Genomic DNA, 22049 nt, shown 5'->3' with positions numbered 1-22049 from the left:
CTCTGCATGGTTTATTTAATTTACAAGATTGACATCAAAGCATTAAATAAATACAGCAATTTACAGTAAAACAGTCTGATTCCCGTCGGAGATCGAAAGCTTTCATTTTACTTAGCTGTCTACTTTAAAACTGCATGTGGTCTCATATATACTGAGCACATGTATTACAAACTGTGTTTAAAACTGTAAACCTTTGTTTCCACTAAGGTAAGTAAGGTCCTCGAACGCTCTGGTATTTCCTGCCTGGGCCTGATTATGATCTCAAAGGTAACTGGACTGTCCCAGCTTCAAGGCAGTGAGCACTCCAAGGGGTCCTGTGAGTCTGGGAGAAGGTGGCAGTTGAAGGGCCAGCTGAAGGAAAAGAGATCCAGGGCTTGGCTGCATTGCTGCTCGGCCGAGGAGCAGACTGAGCGGCAGGGTTGGAGGACGCCGCCCTGAGGACTACACTGGGGCAGAAACATCCCACAAACCAGCCTCTGCAGAGGCTCAAAGCACGCCAGCTCCATCAGCACCTGGATGACAAAAGGAGGGGAGGGAGGATGGTTCGATGCCTGGTTTGAAACAGTTGCCAGCTACAGCTCCAGATGTCTGATGAAGCTTTTTGATGTGACTTTTACCCGATACTGTCCCAGGAGGGTGGCCGCTTCTCTCTGGTCAGCAATGGACAGCCAGATGTTGGGGAATGAGGTGAAGTTGTAGCTGAGGCCCCGACACATCTCTACTTCAATGTGCTCACAAGACGAGGCTACTTTCATGAGAGGAAATTATTCATTCAGAGAAACACTTACAAATAGAAACCACAAAACCATGTCGACATAGAGGTGAAAAGTGGTAACATTTCTATTTGGTGGTTTTCTCAGAATATGAAGCCATCGGCAATTCCTGTTATTTCAACACTTAAGTTTCTTCCTGCTGCTTTTCATTGGCAGTGGAAACAAAAACTGGCTGTGATTGAGGTCAGAGATAAACCAGACTCACTAAAGGGAGGATAGGTGGAGTTGCCACAGCCCTGTTCATCCGCACCATCGGGGCAGTCGTTCCAGCCGTCACACAGCCACTGCTGCTGAACACACTCCCCTGTGCTGCAGGCGAACTGCCTGGGGCCGCATGTCCCTTTAAAAATAAAAAGGATGTAAAAGAGGTTTATAGAAAGCTAATGCAAAAAAAAAAAAAGTAATATTAAAGTATGAAAACTCACTGCCCAGCACAGACACAGCCTGGTATGTTACATTGAAGCCACTGTCGGCCACTCCCTCATCAGCCACAAACACCACTGTCATGTGAGGGCCAGAGGAGGTCAGCTCTGGGGGGAAGGTGGTACCACAAAACCTGGCACAAAGGGAGAAGAGACACAAAAGGTACTCCAGAAAACTGGTTGTTTAACTAGCATGAAGGTAAATGTGTTTGTCCTTAGTTACCCTCAGAATTAAAGACTGTGGCACTTCTCACCTTCCGAGGACTCTTCCAGCTCCGGTGCTGACGCTATCATGCACCTCCACATAGTCAAACTCACACACATCCTGAGTCTCCAGGCTGAAGTTTCTGAAGCTCAGCGTGATCACGTGACCCTCCTCAACAGATATATGCCATATACACAACTGGAAAACATCAGATTAGTGGAGAAAACTGCGTGGTGTGGTGTGGCTGTCGGACTGAGAATGTGTTATGCATGTGGAAGTACTTCTGAATCTTTATAATTTTGTGTTTTCAATTACTATTAGGATTATTTTTCAGTTTGAATGGTTTAGAATGTAACCTGCTGGTGAGGGTAAGGCCCGGGGTGGTTTGGACTTGCCAGGTAACCATACGGCCCAATCTTCTGCCCACCGCATTCTGTGAAAAAGAAAAGCATCTCTTCAGTGGCTCCCTGTTAATCCCAGAATTGAAGTAAATCCTTCTCCGCATATACAAGGTCTTGAATAATCAGACCCCATGTTTTCTTCAAGACCTCATAGTACCATATCAACCCAATAGGGCACTTTGCTCTCAGACTGCTGGTTTACTTGTGGTTCCTAGGGTATTTAAAAAGCAGAAAAGGAGGCAGAGCCTTCAGCTTTCAGGCCTCTCTTTAATGAAACCAGCTGCCAGTTTGGATTCGGGAGACAGACACCTTATCTACTTTTAAGATTAGGCTTAGCACTTTCCTTTTTGTTAAATCTTATAGTTAGGGATTGATCAGGTGGCCCTGGATCCCCCCTTAGCTACACTGCAGTAGACTAGGCTAACTGCTGGGGGATTCTCTTGATGCAGATGATGGCCGCCCCTCCGTGATTGTGGTTCTGCTGGAGGTTTCTTCCTGTTAAAAGAGAGTTTTTCCTTCCAACTGTTATCAAGTGTTTGCTGGTAGGGGTTCATCTGATTGTTGGGATTTTCTCTGTTATTGCAGGGTCTTCATCTTCCAATATAAAGCACCTTGAGGTGACAGTTGTGATCCAATGTTATATAAATAAAAGTGAGTTGAATTGTGACCTTTGACCTTTCCTGTCTCTGTTTTAGTTCCATATGTGGACTCTCACCCTTGTGCTTGTGGCTGCAGTTTGCCTCGTCCATCTGGTCATGGCAGTTTGGATGACCGTCGCACACAGACACAGGCAGCAGGCAGCGGCCGCCGTCGCACATGAACTCTTCTCTGGAGCAGCTTTCTGAGAAAACACAATGTGCTAACTTGAACATTGTTGCAAAACATATACAAGAGTGAACGCATGTGCTCCCAGATGCAGGCTACTGACTGTGTCCGGGGAGTACCGCCCTGTACTGGGCAGTGAAGCCGTTGCCTGCGATGCTGCCATCAGAGTGGAAGGTGACCCACACCGTACTGCTGTTTGTGTTGGCCGTCGGTGGCGCTACGTTACCACAGAACCTGCAAGGGAGACATTTGTTTTTGATCAGTCTCATTCTTGTTCAGCTTTGGATTGAACTTTGTGCCTGAGCCATGCAGCTATAAATTCTTAAAAGGATTTGTAAGCAGGAAATGTGTTACGTAGTTAGAGGAATTTAATGAATCACGTTACGACACTGTCCAGGAATGTGAGCAAAAAGGTCAACGTGTTGATACGTACAAAATTTCCAAAAACCCTTCAGTACATGGAAACGCTTTCCAATGATGCACGGGCTTTTGGCGCCATCTATCAGCAGTTTAGTGAAACAGCATAATGCTCCTACTCTGATTGTGTATAAAAATGTTGCTTGTGGAAATATGGAGGTGTGAATGATGTTCATAAGAAGGTATGCTTCATGATCGCTGACCTGGTGACCACAGAAGTCTGCTCGATCTGCTCCCGCACCTCCACCCAGTCAAACAGGCAAGGAGAGGGTCCCTCCACAGTCAAAGAGGAGACATGAATCTGGACCAGGTAGGGGGGCGGGACCTGAATCACCCACACACACAGTGAGTTTGGGGGGTAGGACGCAGGGTGATTTGGAGAGCTGAAACTTCCTTCAGTGTCAGTTAAAACACCTCCACATCCTGAGAGGCAGAGAGAGAGAGAGACCTTGTGTCTTAGGTCAACAAAAAGTATTTTGGGTAGAGAGGCCAGACCTACTTGGTTCAGATGGAGGGATTCTGGCAGGTTGTGGTGCAGCTGTACTGTCCTCTTTACTTCTATTGATAGGGACTGTAGGTAAAGCTTGGGACTGTCCATCTCCTGCATGCTGTAGGCCTGAAGTGGCAGTGGTCAGCACCTGATCCTCCACTGCCTGGTTCTTTATCTCTAAATAAGGAAGCAAATACATCTGGGTCAGAAGATTTTTATGATGTGCAGTGAGAGCACTAGTCATGCTGAGAAACCTTTAAACTCCAGTATCTGTGAGTTCATGGTGTACTTTGAGGTTTTAGCATGGATCCTGGGTTTATGAAATCACTCAATACTTTTAATCAGTTTGAGATTGTGGTAATGAAGCAGTTGATGTGCAGCAGTGACTCACGTGTGAGAATGAGGACCAGCATCAGTCCTAGGGCTGCTAATAGGAGCAGGACAGCAGAAGAGACCACTACCACCCCCCAACCGCAGCCCGGAGCACGCACACGCATCACACACACACCGAAAAATCCCCAGACTAGGCCTGAAAGAAATGCATAGTACATCTGTAATCTCTTTTTCCCCCACTTTGTTTTCTTTTTTGTTTTTCAAGAACTGTATTCTGGGAAATGCATTCATTTGGAAATAAGGACATCACTGAAAACTTCCAAACTCACCACGTCTATTTAAAGTTGGCATAACCCTGATGACATCACTATGATATGTTTATGGGATTTGTTTCCTTTGAGAACAGCTAAAGAAGGCATCAACTGTACACTTTTTACAACTTGAGTACAATTATCATGAGGCCACATTTACCTATATTTCAAGAAAACTGAGCTTAAGTGATAAAATGATCCCGTTAGGGTAGAGGCACAAGAAGCAGCAAGCTGATTGGCTGACTCACTTGGTCCTGGTGGTTTGATTGGCTCAGGAGTAGAAGAGGCTGTCCTGAATCCCTCCACCCTCTCCTCCTTCTCCCCCTCCAGCTCAAAGGCGGGATTGCAAAAGACATTCTGCGGATGTAAAAATCAAAGATTCACACAAGTGCTGGTTTTAAAAAAAAGCTTTTTTAAACTCTTCCTCTGCTTTCAAATAAAAAGCAACAAAACACACCTTCAGTTATTAGAACACACACATCTTATGGTTCCATTTCACTACTGGTCGGGTTACATGTAACATTTCATATGACACTGACCCATCATTACCTTCAGATCTGGTTAGCCAGATATCTGACTCCTTTGTGGCTAAATGTCCAGGTATGTTAACCAGCTAGTTACTGTGGAAGTTAGTTTTTGCTACAAAAAAAAAAGGATATTCTAACTGCATCACTGAAAAATTTCAAATTATTTTCTCAGAAGCTTGTGTTAATGAGTTGAAAGTTTGAGATATAAAAATTTGTTTTTCAGTAGTGTAAACAGCTTCTATATGTTATTGATTGTGTCTGATGTTTGCGTGGGAACCCTGCTCTTTGTTATAGCTATAAAGTTAGCCACTTGCTAAAAGAAAAAAAAAACAGCAATGAGAAAAAGTTACAGAAACTAAACTATGACCTATGACCGGGTAAGAACTTCTTTGTGAGATTACCAGTGTGCTTAGACACTTTTCTCACATTGCTGTTTTGTAAAAATTCAAAAAAGCAAACAAATCATTATAGTATCATAAGAAATGTCCAGGAAAGAGCCAGAGTTTGCAAAGCCACACAGTGGGCATAGATATATTTGCAGTATACTCAAACAGCAAAAGTTTGTTTTCTAGACGACAAATACATGTTTCAAAGCAGAGGCAGAATGTGCAGGACAATAACTGCCAACATCGTCTCTTAAGCCTATTAGCGGCTCACTTAATGTGCAGACATTTTACACTGGACTACCTTTCTATTCTTGTTTCAACAATATTACCCAGTCTTCATCATCTGAAGTGAAACCCTTAACAGATTAATCTCCACAACAGCTGAATGGCTTTACTCTAAAGGCTGACAGCTGTGGAAAACAAGCTCGACGGCAGCCTTGAGCTGAGATTGTTTTGTCAAACCAAACTACTTAAGCTCTTAAAACTAGATTTTGATATAAGGCCTTTCTACAAATTACTAAAGTCCAAGTGATGCTGACTAAAGCACGAGATCTGAGCCTTTAGAACATTTGCCCAGTTTGGTAATCCAACTACAACCAGGAAAATTGGCGCCGTAGCTCCATAACATATCCGGTTAAAATCCAAAAACATGGGGAGTCAAAATCAACATATCCTACTCACCTTATAAATGTCTGAGGAGTCAGGGTATACAGCGACTTGGCTGAGTTCAGACATCTTTACTCTCTCAGTGCGCTCCTCTTCTTAAAGACTCCAATGTTGTTCTGAAAACATTTGGGATATGATCCTGAAGATATCCTTTTATCCGCGAGGGAATTTTAAAGATGGTCCCCTGAGTTTTCTTGTCATTGTTCACTTTTTTGCCCTGACTGCAAACCTCCACATGAGCTGTGAAAGCCTACAGCGCTCAATCCCCCAGCACAGCACAGTCCTTTGTTTAGACCCCATCAAAAATGGGGCCTAAACACTGCTAGAAATGAGAGAAAAGTACAATCAAATTCCGATCTTCAGCAGTAGAGATGACTGTGGTTGCTGTCTGTCTAGTTTATCGCAGTAATTATTATTATTTTCTTTTACGTGTGTTTGTGTGCCTGGTTAAAAAGGTTTTAGAAACTTGCTCACATTGCTGAGCAAATCCTTGTCAGGTGAGAGGACTGAGCCCTGGAGGAGGCGGGAAGAAGGACAAGGAATGCCAAAGATGGGGTTGGGGTGGAGGTGCGGGGGTCCCTGTTAAATCTCGGTAATCCCCTTAATGATGGTTTAAGCTCCTAAAATGTTTCACTGAAATGTGCACCTGCGCACAGCCGAGTGAGCAAACACCGAGTGAACGCTGCTGCAGAAACGGAGCAGTCTCAGTCATCTAACACGGATTCTGGGTAAGATGGCACCATAGCAACGACGGCAGCGTTCAGTGTGGAGAAGCAGGAGTGACATCTGATTGTGAGATCTGAAACTGTGTGTTGTGCCAAAAACTGATCATCTGAAAAGAAGTGATTTATGATATTTGTGGGGGTTTTTAAGGTCTAATCTCTTTCTTTTTTTTTTAATTAAAACATTTAAAAAACAATGTAAAAAAATTGGTTTTAGTTTAATTGTTTTAATTAAATTGTGCTTTTTATGGACCTTCTGTGTTTTAAATATATATTTTTATTTTTTTGGATCAATTATTATTATTATTATTTATTCATGTTTGTGTTTTATTATTTTATTTTATTTATTTTTCTGTAATTTTATTCTGTCCTTAATGTTTGGTCAGCATTTACTGTTTCAAAGTGCTTTATAAATACAGTTGAGAGAAAAGCCGATAAGCTGATCATTGATCAGTTTCATGATTGAAGTAGAAACAGGAGAGGGAGGGGGGAGAATGAGAGAAAAAGAGGCACCTCTGCAGCAAAGACACTCAATAACTCCAGCTTTGTGTCTTTTTCATTGTAGCTGAAGTACAGGACAAACTGTTCCTTTTCACCACAATACAAAACGCTCTGAATACCAGATGTTTCTGTTTTTTACAGGACGGTTGGCAACTCTAATAATTAACCTTATGAACAAAATAAAGTTCAACATCATTAACATCATAGCACCCACCCAGCTGTATAGAAACTCCGTCATGCTAGCTAGCACGCAGTACGGAAAAAGTCAGAATAACGAAAATAAACTCCACCTAAACTTGGTTTATATCTGACCCAGAGAGACTGCAGGTCATAACTTCTTACCTGAAGTTCAGTTCACACCGGCGGCTGCCTCGGGTCTCTCTTCCTTCTGTCCCCTTTCTCTCATCCACCTGCTGGCCTCCACCACTTACTAATGTTACTGAATCTGTGGAAGCTCCGTGATAGCCACCATACGAAGTAATGAGTAACGACCCTATCTAAATCCCAGTAACGACTAACGCGTTCCTGATTTTGGTGATAGTAACTAGTTACCGTGCTCGTTACCACAATAATAACGTAGTTACTGTAACGCCACTGGTCTATCAAAATTTAAAACAAATTTCCTCTTATGTGGATCTAATTTTTCTCAGAAACAAAGATCAGATAAAAAAAAAAAATCAGGTAATTCTTTGTTTTTACACTCATCAGGTCCCAATCAGCCCAAATAGCAAAGAAAAGTTAAAAATGCATGCCATGAAAGAGTTCAGGTCTTGGGAGGTTAAATATGCTGTCACATTAATGTTGGGAGCTGTGATGCAGGGTCCCACATTGCATGCAGGTCTGGCACGGATCTGGTGTCAAGCCAGCACTGCTGGCTTGACACCAGATATGGGCCAGGCCTGGCATAGATGGCACTGTCTATGTGATGGCATGCCATATCTGGCTCAATTGTAGTTTTGTTTATGTCGCCCAGGCTCATAGAAATCAGGCCTGGCCCAGATCTGCCATCAAGCTGTCACTTCTGACTGACTGGTGTCATGGCCGGGTGTATGTCTACCAGATGTGGGCCAGGTCTGGCAATGAGGCACTATTTATGTTCCTATTTTCCAATTTTAGTTAGAAGACCCAAATGCCACGTTGCAATACTATACTGCTATGGTAGCCAACGTTTTAAATGCAGATTTGACAGGTTTGTGAGTGTACACTTTATCCAAAACCTAGTGAGGGTTTATGCACGTCTACCACATGCTGGATGTAGCTCAGGAGGTACAGCAGGTCACCTGATTGGAAGGCTAGTGGTTCGATCCCTGGCTCCTCCAGTTTGCATGTCAAGAGTATGATAGTACTTAGGAAGCACGTCATGTTCCTTTTGCACTATTATGTTCCGGCACATGTTGTTATTACGTGGCTTGATTAAGGTACACATTAGGCTGACATCTGGAGCCAGAGCTGAAGCTGGGCCAGCACAGGACCACCAGTGTGTCTGCAGCTGGTCCATGTGTGGGCCACCAAAGGGCCATCATTCTTTGCGGTATGTGGGCCATGTGTAGGCACATTGTGTGGGCCACCAAAGGGCCATCATTCTTTGCGGTATGTGGGCCATGTGTAGGCACATTGTGTGGGCCAGATCCGGGCAATACCAGTTTTGCTATGTGGGGTGCTGGTATCTTATTTCTGAATAAAAATGTTCCAAAGTGTCACACCTTATTTACCATCCTGCAAACACAGAAACATCCCTCACTCACTTTAGTTAGGATGGATTCTCTCTCGTTTCTCCACACAGTTCTGTACATTTAATTAACGTGGACATTCATGTACGCATACCTGATATCTATGTCTGAAATGTTATCTCTTATCTAACTTATTATAATAACATGTAAATTAATATGATAATGGCAATATGGTCTCGAACCTAGAATGTTTATTCCAAACATCTTCAACATGAAACAATGGCTGATCTTTCTATGAAAGATTTTGGTCTTCCAAAGTGAGATTTATTAATTACTCAGGTAATAGCAGAGCCTGTACTGCACCTTTTTAACACTTGATTACAGTGAGTACAGTTGTGAGCAAAGTACTGGTGGTGGCACCACTGTTAAAACAATTTTTAACATTTATTTGCTACAAAAAAAAGGTTTTGAAACTTTTGAATTTCCCATGTTTGTTCTTCGCAACATCATAAGTTGCCCTAACTTAGTTATCTTAAATGACCTTTACTTAGTCTTTTTGGGCAACAAGTTTGAATAATTTATTTAAAGTTCTGGGAACTAATTCGATTTTACAGTGTAGAAAGGTGTAAAAAACAAAAAAACAAAAAACAAAAGAAAAACAACTGCAAAACAAACTTTGTGTCACTGACAACTTTTGTCCACAGCTGTACAGATTTGTTGGAAACAGCTGTTCAATCCATCATAGGCTGTGTATAAATGAGCTTATCAATAAGGTGAAACTTAAGTCACATGGTTTCTGGGAAATCATGTGGTGTAGCCATTCTACTTTGACTTTAGTTTTTTTTATTACTCATTTGAAACTCATGAAACTCCTTATACATCTTATATGACATCTCAGTTATTGGGAGCAGATGGGAGGAGTTTGGGAGGAGCCTCAATTTTATCCCACAACTTAGACATTCACATTACTCACACTCTCATTACACATACATATAGGATCTTGGGGGTGGGCACGATACACGGACTCCAAATTACCATCAGGGTGTACACCTCACCCCTGGTGTCGTTGCCCACCTCTCAATTTTAAATACACGTAGGTATTGAGGGCTAGCAGGAGGGACCGTGCGCTTACCTGCTGCTCTCTGGCAGGTAGCTCCATGCCCGCCTGGGTTTTCAATGCACCTTAGAACACACATGCATCAACACTACAATGAGCGGGTGGAGGGAGGTTTGGAGTCTTCTCTCACCCCCATTCTCTGCGGCCTGCTGGAGCGGGGGGGCTAGGAGGAGGAGTTGGCCGTCCGACTGTGGTCTGGAGTGTGGGGCCTCCCTGCTGCTGCGGAGTCGGGGCGGTCTGCCTCCCCCCACCGCAGGGAAAAGGGTAACACCACCTGGGTCTGGGTGCAGTTCCCCCCTCCAGGGGCAAGGGTACCTAGACCCGGTTCGTAGAGTACGCTTGGGGAGTGTGATCGTGTGTACAGCGTCTCTTCATGTCTGTCTCCACGTTGGTTGAGTGTGGAGTAAGTGCATATGAGAGCATGAGGGGGGGAATGGATGTTTGTATATGTGTGTGCCTGTATGTCTGTGTCTATATGTCAGGTTGGGTGTCAGACGCCACCTCTCTGGGGACATCTCGGGCCCTCCAAGGTTTGGAGGCCTATCTCCCCCTACCACCACTTCCCCTGCCAGTGGCGGACTCCCTCAGACATCGGTGCGTTGGTGGTTCTTTGTGTCCGGGGATGGGCGTCCAGGTACACACCGGCTCACTCCTTGGCGGCCGCTTGTCGGGGCCTGGAGCCTGGGGCTCGCTCGGGCCACTTCGGAGGAGGGGGTGGCCCCGGCCTCTCGGCCTGGGGCTCGGTCACTCAGGCACGGCTGGCTGCCGGCGGAGCTCACGGGCGCGTCACTGCAACTCCCCCTGGCTTCTGCTCCGCGGCTGCTGAGTGAGCCCTCATCTGGGACTCTCCTCAGCTCTTTCTGGGACAGTGGCGCGGCTGCCCCTCTGTTGGTCTTCCTTGGTCTCTTGTGTTCTGGGGGCCTCTGGATGTCTGGAGTTTTGATCTCCTCCATACCTGCTTCATGCCCTGGAGGACGGGGCTGTGGCCCCCCCCACACCCTCTAGCAGATCATTACATGAAGGAACCTTTTAAAAAAACACAAGCGCGTCCATGCTCACAGGTGTACACACGGGTGATGACACCCACAAACTACACCCTTTTTGGCTCCTAACTCAAAGCACACTGTGTTCTGTTGATCTTATGTGCTGCACAATAATGTTTAATATTTAGTATTTACTGTCATATTCCCATATATCATTGTGATGTTGTTTATTCTATTACTCTTGTTCTCTTCTGCTTGTTTTCTTTTTTCTTTCTCAGCAGGTGATCGATATATGCATTTTTTTCCTTTTTTTTTTCCCCTCTGCCCGTTCTGTTGGTTTTTGTCTTTTGCCCTTCTCCCCCGTCCCTCTTCTCAGCTGTTTCTCTTTCCCTCTTTCTTTATCCCCTTCTTTCCCCCAGTCAAGTCTGTCCCGTATTCAGCAAGTGAAAATAAACTAAACAATAAAAGGTGAATCAAATGGACCATTACGGCAAGGCTGGGATGGTCAATTTGGTAAAGTAAATCCATTGGGCATTGTCAAGTGTTCTCTGACTGTGAGGTGCCCACACACTTGAAAAAGACCAGACTTTGAATTTCACTCAACTTTATTTTGACCAGGTAGATAGGTAGGTAGCAGCAGCAGAGACTTTCTGAAGTGGTGGAGGTGGGAAAGCATCGGAGCCGCTTGCCAGCCGAGATGTGGAGGGTGTCGTTGTGGGAGCTGCCAGCCAGGGGGTAAAGAAATGACGCTTGCAGAAGAGAGGGAGATGGAGATCGTGAGGAATGGCCTGACTTACTCAACTGGAGATGACCACAACAGTGAACCGCATTGGCATGCCAAATACCCATGGGTAGAAGATCCAGCAACCTTGTCAAATAACAGGAGAGCAGTAGAAGCAACATTCATCAGAACCGAGATGAAGCTATCTAAAGAACCTGAATGGAAGAAGGCCTATGCTGCACAAGTTCATGAGATGGTAAACCGCAGAGCTGCAGTGAAGCTGTCCAAAGAAGTCCTGCAGAGTTGGACTGGGCCAGTATGGTACATAAGCCACCTCATCGCGCCAAATCCACACTCTGTCTCTACCCCAGTGAGGTTGGTGTGGAACAGCAGCCAGAAGTACAGAGGCCTCAGCCTGAATGACATCCTCATCAAAGGTCCTGATGTCCTGAACCCGATAAGAGCTGTCCTGCTGAGGTTCCGAGCTGGTGTCTACGCCGCCCTTGGTGATGTCCGCAAGATGTACAACTCTGTCTGGCTGGAAGATCGAGAAGTCCACTTGCACAGATTCTTGTGGCGTGACACAGAAGATGCAGACATAGAAGACTATGCCATAACAAGAGTCAACATTGGAGACAAACCTGCTGGTTGCATAGCCCAAGTCGCCATGAGAGAAACTGCAAACCTACCTTCATTCAGTCACTTCACAGAAGAGAAACGTGTGCTGGAAGAAGATGCTTATGTCGATGACATCCTGACATCACACAATGACCTCGACCATCTGAGACGCCTAACAGCCAACATTGAGCACATCCTGAGAGCTGGAGGATTCTACATGAAGCCTTGGGTCTACTCCAGTCAAAGTGGGAGGGAGGAGTCGAAGAAAGAGTTGCCTCGATCAGAGCCAAAGACTATGATCCTGCCGAACCAGCTGACGGAAGATGACAACAAAGCCCTTGGCCTTGGCTACACCATCAATGATGACAAGCTTCATGTCATGGTTGCAGTGAACTTCTCAAAGAAAAGGAGGAAAATGCGCCTTGGTCAAGACCTGCTCAGAGAAGAAGTCAGAGAGCAAACACCTGATCCACTCACCAGGCGAGAACTGCTAAGCCAAGTCTCCGGCCTATACGACCCACTCGGTCTAGTGACTCCCGTCAAACAAAAGGGTGCCATCCTGGTAAGGAGAGCTTTCCAAGAAGCAAAAGTAAAGCACTGCCTCGAAGACACATGGGACGCAGCCTTGTCTGAAGGCCTCCGAGAAGACGCTATAAAGCTTCTGGAAGAGTATGCTGACCTGAAGAAACTGCATTTCACTAGAGCCCTGACTCCACCAGATCCTTGTGCAGAGCCCAGTGCCATCACGTTCTCTGACGGCAGTGAACATGCATATGGTGCAGTGATGTACCTTCGCTGGAGCTGCAGCCATAGTGTCATTGTGAGACTAGTAGAGTCCAAAGCCAAACTGACGCCTCTCAATCACAAAGGCGATCCTGTTAAAGCAGAGATGTGTGGCGCAGTCTTTGCTGCCCGTCTGAAGACCTACTTCCAGAGACACTGCAGAATCCAGGTCAAAAAATGGTACCACCTCGTTGACAGCCAGACCGTCTTGGGTGCAATCCAGCGTGAGAGCTACGGTTTCCAGACCTTCTTCGCAAACCGCGTTGGTGAAATCCAGAGTAGCACTGATGTCCAAGATTGGTGGTGGATTCCTGGGTCAGCAAACATTGCAGACATTCTCACCAGAGGGGCCAGTCCAGATGCCCTAACCGAGGACTCCGAGTGGCAGTCGGTCCCAAAGTTTCTCCAACTTCCTGAAGATGAGTGGCTGAAGAAATCCGCCGGAGAAGTCGCTGCCCAAGCTCGAGAAAAGGTCACAAAGCTACAGAAAAAGACTTTTGTTGCGGTCCTTACCAGAGTCCACATCAAGGCAGCTCAGGACTCAGCACACGTAGAGTCGAGAAGACCACGAGGAGTAGCAACCCAACAGCTAATCGACGAAAGGCGATTCAGCAACCTGAGAAGGCTGATTGGGACCGTGGCGTGGGTCTGGAGGGTTGCCAAAAAGTTCATGAGATCCAAGACCAGAGACCAAGAAAAGTGGGAGGCAGTACCATCTTTGGGTGTCCTCACAGTCTGCGAGAGACAAGATGCTTTTCGAGACCTTTGCCTAGCAGCACAAGAGGGCGTCAACTTCCCAAGCACCACAACAGACAGACTAGTTGTTTACAGAGACCAAACAAGTGGACTTCTAGTCTGTGGTGCTTTCTTTGCCTTTAGACAACAATTCTGATGGCAAAAGAGCTAAACGGGACAGGCAACAAAAAAAAAAAAAAGATTAAACAGTACAGCATGGATACGGCTTTACTCCAGTCTTAACCCTAAAGATAGAAACTGAGTTTTCAATTCCAGAAAAATAAGCAACTTTCACTCTAAAGCCTTTACTGTTTGTGTTGCAGCTAAAACCACTTTAAGAATAATACTGGAACAAATTTAGGTTACACTGGATTTTGGACTGCAGACAATCTATATGTGATAGCATTTCATGTTGAAATAAGTTCGGGCTTTGAAATACTGCTATTAAATAGATTAAATGGTGCTATAAACAATATTTTTTAAATGCAAACAGAATATGGATAAAAAAGTTTTGGTTCATAATTTTTATCAACACATCTTTACCACCAAACTCATTATAACTGGGTCAGCTGGGAGGAGTTTGTGAGGGGCAGACCTTTCATCAAATACTGATATCTGATCAGTATTTAATGATACTGATCTCTATATAAAGAACAGTGTCTTGTAGGATTCATAAGAAGGCAAGTGGAACTACAAAAAACGGAGGTGAGTTAATTATTATTTGGTAACATTTCTGTTGTGTGTGTGTGTGTGTGTGTGTGTGTGTGTGTACCTGTGTTTTGCCATCCCTAGTTTCTCTTCCAAAACTGTAAAAAGATGCATCAGAGCCAGCAAACCTGCAGCAAAGATAATTAATCACCTACATAATGTGATCTTCAGTCAGTTCTTCTTCCTGACATCATCACCTTGTGTCTGTTGGTAAAACCTCAAAATCCCATCCTTTCGTGAACCTCGGGACCAAAAATGGTCCCGCCCCAAAAGTGCTCTAAAAATGTTATACATCAATATTTTTTTCTACTTTAAATTAGTCAGTCTTTTAAAACTACTTCTGCTTAAAATATCCATATCAACTTTTAATTATATTTTCATTGTTTTAACCCTTTAAATCCCAGTTTTATTACATGAGCGCCCTGTTTTTTTAGCCCCAAAAAACAAAAAAACTAAATATTTTCCAAAAAAAACATTTGAAGTAATATTTGTTTGTTATTATAATTAGGCCTTTAGATGGACAAAAGATTGGCACCAACATTAATTTCGATCCGGTTTTAATTTTTTTTGCAGAAGCCAAAAATGTCCCCAGGCGGCGCTGCTGCTCCTGCTCCCCCGGGGAGGAGTGCCTCTGCCGCGGGTGTGTTTCGCGCAGCGCCGGAGCATATGGTTCGGTTCCCGTGTCTGCAGCACACACTTCCGCTACCACGTGAAAACAAATACGTCATTTCCTGTTGATTAAAAAAAATTAATGCACCCTCAAATGATCCTAAGGTCAGAAAATGGTCCGGAACGAGCAGCGGGCCAAGCTGCTGCTGTACGCGGGAAATTAGTCTGCCTTTTCCGGGTATCTGTCTCGAGCAGGCCGCTGGAGAAGGTGTGTATGTTCCAGCAGGCGTCACATGTGGAGCAAGGGCGCCACCCGGTGGACAAATAAAAAAATTACAACTCTAAGGCCTGTAGTCCAAAACAAAACCTAAGCTGGAAACCTGACGATCCCTTTGACCGTAATTTTTCTGGCGTGAAAAATAGCGTTTATAATGGGTTTCAATGGGGCACAAATCGGCCACGAGGTTCGATAGTGGATGTATGCCTTTTATTCAGCCATTTAAGCTCATTTAAAAAACTCAGACTGAAATTTTAAAATAAAATGGGAAAAAAATACATGTTTGAAAATTTGGCTATACTCCATTAAACACAGTGGAAATGGCGTGGAATTAAAAAACGGAAAGGCCACGAAATGGTCCCAGGTTCTACCAAGGGTTTTAATGAATCAATGGTACAGAAGTGGAGGAAGCAAGAAGAATGAGTTTAATAAAGTTTGATTTATCTGACTGCTTTGTTTCGCTTAATGTGCCTTATAATCCCGTGCACCTTATGGTCCGAAAAATGCGTACTGCACACTGCAGTTTAATGTTGCAAAGCACCTCTTTTTAACTTCAGTGGATATTATACATGGTTATGCTCAGTTTTTTGGGCCGGATTGACTCGGTGCAATCCTTTTAGACTCAGAACTTCTCAGTGTTCCCTATAAGTGAATTTCTCCCAAGCCAATTACAATCATGGAGAAACACACTTTGCAACTGTTTACAGTAATAATATTTTATAGCTCTTTAAACCTCAATCTTTCAGGCCTGGTTTAAAGAGCTGATTGTTAAATCATGAACTCCCAAAATATCAACATATCACCACCGGTGGATCACACCTCTCAGATTTTCTCCTCAGTGCACTGTAACAAAAACAAAAACAGACATAACCAACAAAATACTACTAAAATAACACAAACTAGGGCCCGTTGCAGACATGTCCAGCATAAAGCTATCCCTCTCTCGCTTACGAGAAAGAACACAAGCCAAAGCTCACTGATAACATCAAGCTAGCGCTAAGCAAAACCAAAAAATCAACCAGAAATTCACAGGAACGTTTTGCTTCCTGCCGGGACAATATTGTGTGGGAATGAGAACCTCAGGTGCCGTAACTCCTTTTGTTCCTCCTTGAATTAGATCTCAATCACAGAAAATGCCGTACTCCAACCTAAACTTACACTATTAATTCATCATCTTCACTCTGTGCCACTGTTCCTCATCAGGGCTGTGTGAAGCACAGCAAAGAATTCAGTCAAGGCCTTGAGCCATAAACAGACATCACGCACAGACATTGTTTTCATAACCAAACCGTTTTAGACCTTATTCCTAAAATCTACACAAATGCCCTCTGGGTGACATATAACACATTCTAAGTATTTAATGGTAATCAATGGCTCCTTATAAAATTATGCATCTGGATGTTTGTGTGCAGCATTTTGCATATCAGCATAAGCAAAGCATTCTTCATTGCATCAGCGTGTATGTGTGTGTGCGTGTGGATCACTCTTCATTGCACAAGCGTGTGCATGTGTATGTGTGTGCATCACTTCTCAGTGAATCATCATTCCCATGTGTGTGTGTGCGTGTGTGTGTGTGTGTCATTTCTCACTCACTCAACGAGTGCCCGTGTTCATGTGTGTATTTCACTTCATTCTGAATCTGTGTATTTGGAGACGTGTGTGTGTGTGTGTGTGTGTGTGTGTGTTTGTTCATCACTTTCCTGTTCTGGTGTTCTGGGTAAACCACGGCCTGAAGCATGCCCTGGGGTCCTGCCCTCCTCCTTTTCAGTTTGTTTGCGACCATTGCTGCTGCTGCTGCTCAAAGTTCTGTCCGTCCTGGTTCTGACCCCAATTGGGGCAGTCCTTTCTCCAGTGTCCATGCTCACCGCAGGTGAAACCTGCATCTTCTCCTGTGTTTTTTTGTCCATTCTGAGGTGCCTTCTGACCTCAGTTACTCCTCCTGTCTCGGTCACGCCCTTTTTGCCGCCCGATCATCCGTGTTGGTCCATCACTGTCCTGCACAGTGTGAATGCAAAGTTATCAAGGTCAGCATTCTTTTGCTCGGCCTTACTTTTCCTCTGGGCTTGGCGGGCGTCTCGTCACAGCTGAGCTCTGTCAGCTGACGCAGTCTGGGAATTTTCCCCCGTGTAGTGAAACGGGCCTTAGGTTTAGTGCTCTCCGTCTCGTCTGCATGAGATCACATTCATGCAGGTCTGTTGACATTCTCAGGTCGTTGTTGTGGGTCCAGCTGTTGCAGCATTTGGTCAGTGTCACGTATGGGGGAGAGCAGGAGTCCAGTCAGCCTCGGCTTTCAGGGCCGGCAAAGCAGCCTGTAATTAAACATAAAGAGAAAAACAAAAAACAAAAACAGACAAAAAACAAAAGCAAACGAACAGGAAAATGATGTTGTGTTGGCTGTATTTCAACGAGAGGGGAGAAACACCGGGACCAGGCCCTGTGTCAGCCTTCTCTCCCCCTTTTTTTGTTTTTTTTTCTCTCCCGATATAATCAACTCCTAACCCACCAAGTTGACAGGACAACATGCACCTGTTAAAATTCTTAAGATCATGTTTAAAAGCCCAAAAAGAAATTTTCTTTCATTCAGTAATCACTTGTAATCAATCAGCAGAAAACATGTCACAATTTGAATCTTTTAACCCCTAAATTTGTTGTGTCTTGCCTGGTTGGTTAGACCAGTGTCCCCCTTTTTTTTTTTAGTTAAATTGTTGTCCTGCAACCCAGAGGGTTTCTTTGTCAGTAATGTATAGACTTCATCATTTAAGTATGTTAATTTTTCTTTAACCTTGCTGGAAAATCTTCACGTGTTCATGAGTGTAAGCTGTTTCTTCATTGCGTGTATGTGCATTTGTATAAAAGCAGGTTAATTTTAACTTTTTCTCAAACTAGGCGTTACCTTAAAAGGAGCCTTTCTCTCAGATTTCTCTGCTTGTGTATGTTTTTGTTTCACCTTTTTGTTGTGATGCTCCGGACGCCTTCCCAACCTCCACAAGTCCGTTGGCCCCAATTTTATGAGTTAAAAACTTCTCTTAATTCTCTCCTCGCTGCTGTCTGTTTCACAGCTGCTGATTCGTGCTGGGTGTGGTTCCCATTACCTATAATTTTGCTTCGGCCGCTGTGCTTGTGGGGGCAGTTGGTCCAGGTCCGCAGCTTCCTGTATTAACACACTAAGAGATTTATTTTAATTTCATTTTCATCACTTTTAAACCGATAAGCAGGCAACACGCCTACCTCGACAGCGTAAACTGCACGCCAGTCTCCCAACACATTCCTCTCTCTACTCCTCCATAAGTCTCCACTACACACCTCTTACTATCTCTCCTTTTTATTTTTATTACACCACAGAGTAATACACCCAATTATGCCCGTCTATCTCTATGTGGCTCCAAATTCCCTCTTTATTTTAATTTCTCACTCGTCAGGGGACAGGCACACAACAATTTTAACCACTGAAACGAGGAATTTTAACCTTTTTATTTCTTTACTAATCTATGTACCTAAAATTTTACTTTGTATTATGACCGCAGCCCTTAAAACTCGACTGACGCCACAAACCACCGTCAAACCTCTATCCAATGTACTAAAATTAGCACCAACCACTACTGCACTTCACGGCCGCACCACCGGAACACGGCCGTATCATAAACCAAACCTACGGACGTGTTTCGCTCTCGCGTTGCCAGCGTTCAACTGCACCGTGAAGCCAGCATCTGCTTTTCCTTAAATCAACTTCTATTTCATAGCCGGCAAAAGCCAGGACGTCACTGACACCATAAACAAAATAAACAAACCTCGACTTCAATGTACTGGACTAATGGCCGCGTCTTCAGAAGAAATTCTAACGTATTATTGCTACAGAAGCCAGTATTAGACAAAATTAAATGTGGAAGGTAAAGTGGCTGCAACTAGTCCAACGTAGTATGTTATTAGTATCTCGGTAGAAGCAGTTTACTGCAACTAGTCCAACGTAGTATGTTATTAGTATCTCGGTAGAAGCAGTTTACTTAACACACTGGAATTCAGCCTCAACTTATGTTGTTAGTATCTTGCGCCAAAAACCAGACACCGACAAATTTACTGTGAAAATACGTGTAACTCAGTGAACAGATTAATTTGGAAAGCCCAATATGCACATTTGGTATTTATAATACAACAGGCTGTGCTTACCTTTCTGTTTTAGGCCGGCCTTCTGTTCACCTCGCCCCACGATCTCACCAAAAAGCCAAATCTGCACTTCCTCAGCACACCAAAGATCCGGGTCACACGGCACCAAGTTGTTGAAATCTCCCAATTCTTTGAATCTTTGGGCTGAAGGAAGGACAATACTCGGTGTATAAATGCTCAATCAACAATCATTTATTTCCATAGAATTCAACACTTATGAGCATTTAAGCCATCATGATGGGGAGAGCTGCATGCAGAGGGTCACAGCAAGTCTCAAAATGGTGACAGGTTGCTCAGCTTTTTATAGTCTCTAGTGGCCCCCATCTAGTCGTAAAAGCCAAAACATCACATTCTTTCTCTGTTACAGCTCCTAAGTTATGACCTCGGCAGTTGTCTCTCCGCTTTTCTGTAAGGTGGGGGTATGGAATGTGGTCTGTCTATCTCCCCTGTCTTAGACACAGAGTCTCCTGCTTACAATCTTCTCTTCATGATTCAACAATTAAGCATGTAATACATTCACAGCAGATCAAGGATACAGAGTGATGCACACTTATCTAATAAACTAATCAGTGAATATGTTCTTTTAACTCAAAAGTATAACGAGAACTAAACTACATACAGATCACACACTCTGTATTAAAGGGTATAATATGATCTACAGCAGTATTCTAATTCAACTACTTTGATTACATATATAAGGTAACATATAATAACAGAATAATATCACAATATGTCAGCCCATTTCTACTGGAAATGCCTTTTGGTTAAACTTTCAGCAAGGAATTTGCATTTGCACTGTTACATTTTTATAAAGCTTTAATGTACATAAAAACCAGCTTCTTGTTTAAGTGAAAATAAATGGAAGGTTGTCTTTTTGCGCTAGTAATGTTGTGGAGTTGTATTTTGTCTCGCATCAATTATATCGTCGGTTATATCGTTATCGCAAATTTTCAAATATATATCGTGATAAATATTTTTGGCCATATCGCCCTGCTCTATGCACGACCCCCCCATCCCCTGGAAATGAAAGAAATAGCTCCATGGGGTGTAATCCCGATGAGGTATTTTATGGTCTGTGTACCCTTGTAATGAGAGTATGTTTGTGCGCGTGCCTTTAAATTAGATGGTCTTTCTGTTCGAATCTCAAAACAGTCAACAATGATGGCTACTCGTTTTCCAAAAGTTTCAGTAAACTGTGGAGGCATTGTCGCCTGCAGACAGTGCCTCTCAGGCCAGTGCACCAGTGCTCCTAAGTGGGCATACAAAACATCAATGGTATCGGTGAAGACAGAAGACAGTGTTTTGTGCGACACATGGAATAGATGACAAAGATGCTGGACTGGAAGATCAAGTCTCAGACGCATTAGTGTGAGTAAGAGCATTTGGAAACCTGTCAGTTTCTTCGATATTGGCAGGAAATCTTTGACAGTGTTGAAGAGGGACATTAAGACTGCATAACAATATAGTCCAGTGTAATATCTTACTTTTTCGGTATCGTCCTTTAAGAAAGTTTCATTCAGCTCTGTCTTTTGCAACTGTGCTCGAAGCAGTCTGTTCTCCTCCAACAGCCGGTTTATTTCTGCTCTGCCCTGTTGACTGCACACACAGTCCTTCGTCTGCCCTTCAGCTTCCGTGACGCTGTCACTCCCATCACCACTGGATTTGTTACATCCATTTCATATGCTGGTTTGCCTGCAATAATGCCAAATCAAAAGCTATTCAGTCGACATGACGTGGTTCTGCAGCATCACACATTAGCATGTTTTATCTCATTATCTATGACCGCAGCGCATTGAAAAACCCCCCACTAAAAGCCTTTTAGTTTGGTCCTTTTACAGCATCCTGCCATGCGATTACATTTGTTCCTGACCACCGAGAACACTCACGTTAACTTTTATCGAGTGGAAAAAAAGTTAGCGTGTTTATATTATGCTAACATAGCTGTGTCGCTAGCGGTCACGTAGCACATCATTATATACCAGCTAGCCCAACTTCAGTAACCCTACAAATGTCACTGCTGTTTAGTTTTCTGTCTTCATTTATGTTGGAAGTGATAAGAAAGCTGTACGTTTTAATTTGTTTCCAAAACCCCGCAGTCAGGACATGCTATATTGTATTTAGATAGAAGCTAGCGAGCTAACTTGCTGCTAACTTCTAACTCATATGTCATAAATTCCATTTTCATGGATGCCTGGATGTTTAACTCAGTTGTTACACCTGGTAGAGCAGAACGCTGATAATTTTATTAAAGATGAAAGACTTAAGACAGTGTTTTAACTCTCAGTAATGCCACAGTGATCATTTGATATATGGACCTGCAGCAGAGTTTAGGCCCAGACACGGCTAGTGACGTCAGACTGAACAATCGGATAGTGATATGAATTACTTTAGAACTCACCGGAGAGAAAATGCCGCGAGCAAACCAACAAAAAGCTGGGGATTGCACGGAACTCGATATCCGCTCGTCTCACCGCTGCAATCCATGCCTGGCGTCTTTGTTTGGTGATATCGGATACATGGGATCCCTCACGTTGCCGCCAGGATGGAAAACGATGAAAAGATTAATCCAGTTTCTTGCCTTCACGATCGTGAGCTCTAACGTTGCAACCGACTACACAACACGTACCATAGCTGAAGCTGTATCCTTTGTCTGGCCTACTGTGATGGCGGCGGGGGGCGTGGCCCGCC

The 22049-nt window shown here is 43.9% G+C and overlaps 2 protein-coding genes across 12 annotated transcripts; both read right to left on the bottom strand.

Annotated features, from left to right (window-relative positions):
- Window positions 1-14: 14 nt before the first annotated feature.
- Window positions 15-20982, bottom strand: mfrp (membrane frizzled-related protein). Of its 11 annotated transcripts, XM_086260866.1 has the most exons (17): window positions 20846-20976; window positions 19365-19505; window positions 16359-17509; window positions 14379-14442; window positions 5772-6078; window positions 4426-4534; window positions 3925-4062; window positions 3543-3710; window positions 3247-3466; window positions 2730-2860; window positions 2517-2642; window positions 1757-1833; window positions 1450-1598; window positions 1199-1329; window positions 979-1113; window positions 618-748; window positions 15-512 (listed from the first exon to the last, which is right to left on the bottom strand). In XM_086260866.1, the coding sequence occupies exons 5-17, from the start codon at window positions 5823-5825 to the stop codon at window positions 288-290; spliced, it is 1794 nt and encodes a 597-aa protein (XP_086116992.1). In that variant the 5' UTR covers window positions 5826-6078; window positions 14379-14442; window positions 16359-17509; window positions 19365-19505; window positions 20846-20976; the 3' UTR covers window positions 15-287. The 11 variants fall into 11 exon arrangements, with proteins under 11 accessions (XP_086116992.1, XP_086116991.1, XP_086116997.1 ...); XM_086260865.1 differs by lacking the exon at window positions 19365-19505 and having other exon boundaries at window positions 20846-20982; XM_086260871.1 differs by lacking the exon at window positions 19365-19505 and having other exon boundaries at window positions 5772-5872; window positions 20846-20982.
- On the bottom strand, window positions 19517-21025 carry LOC147314140 (uncharacterized; the record flags this gene model as incomplete). Its single annotated transcript, XM_086262721.1, has 1 exon — window positions 19517-21025. A coding segment is annotated over one exon (669 nt), but the record flags the coding sequence as incomplete, so codon positions are not given.
- Between the last annotated feature and the right edge of the window lie 1024 nt (window positions 21026-22049).

The sequence above is a fragment of the Aulonocara sp. 'chitande type north' Nkhata Bay genome, linkage group LG14 (assembly GCF_057382095.1).
Source record: "Aulonocara sp. 'chitande type north' Nkhata Bay isolate Kocher_YH1m ecotype deep benthic linkage group LG14, A_spYH_male_GT1.1, whole genome shotgun sequence".
Lineage (NCBI taxonomy): Eukaryota > Metazoa > Chordata > Actinopteri > Cichliformes > Cichlidae > Aulonocara > Aulonocara sp. 'chitande type north' Nkhata Bay.
Note: the sequence above shows the minus strand (reverse complement) of the source record. Positions and strands in the feature narration are given on the sequence as shown.

Excerpts from the sequence above, each read along its gene's own strand:
- mfrp (XM_086260865.1), bottom strand. The coding sequence starts at position 5,825 with ATGTCTGAACTCAGCCAAGTCGCTGTATACCCTGACTCCTCAGACATT. Across the intron at positions 2,861-3,246 it reads CAGACTTCTGTGGTCACCAG|GTTCTGTGGTAACGTAGCGC; the intron begins GTCAGCGATCAT and ends TCTCCCTTGCAG. Across the intron at positions 1,330-1,449 it reads GCTGGAAGAGTCCTCGGAAG|GTTTTGTGGTACCACCTTCC; the intron begins GTGAGAAGTGCC and ends CCTTTGTGCCAG.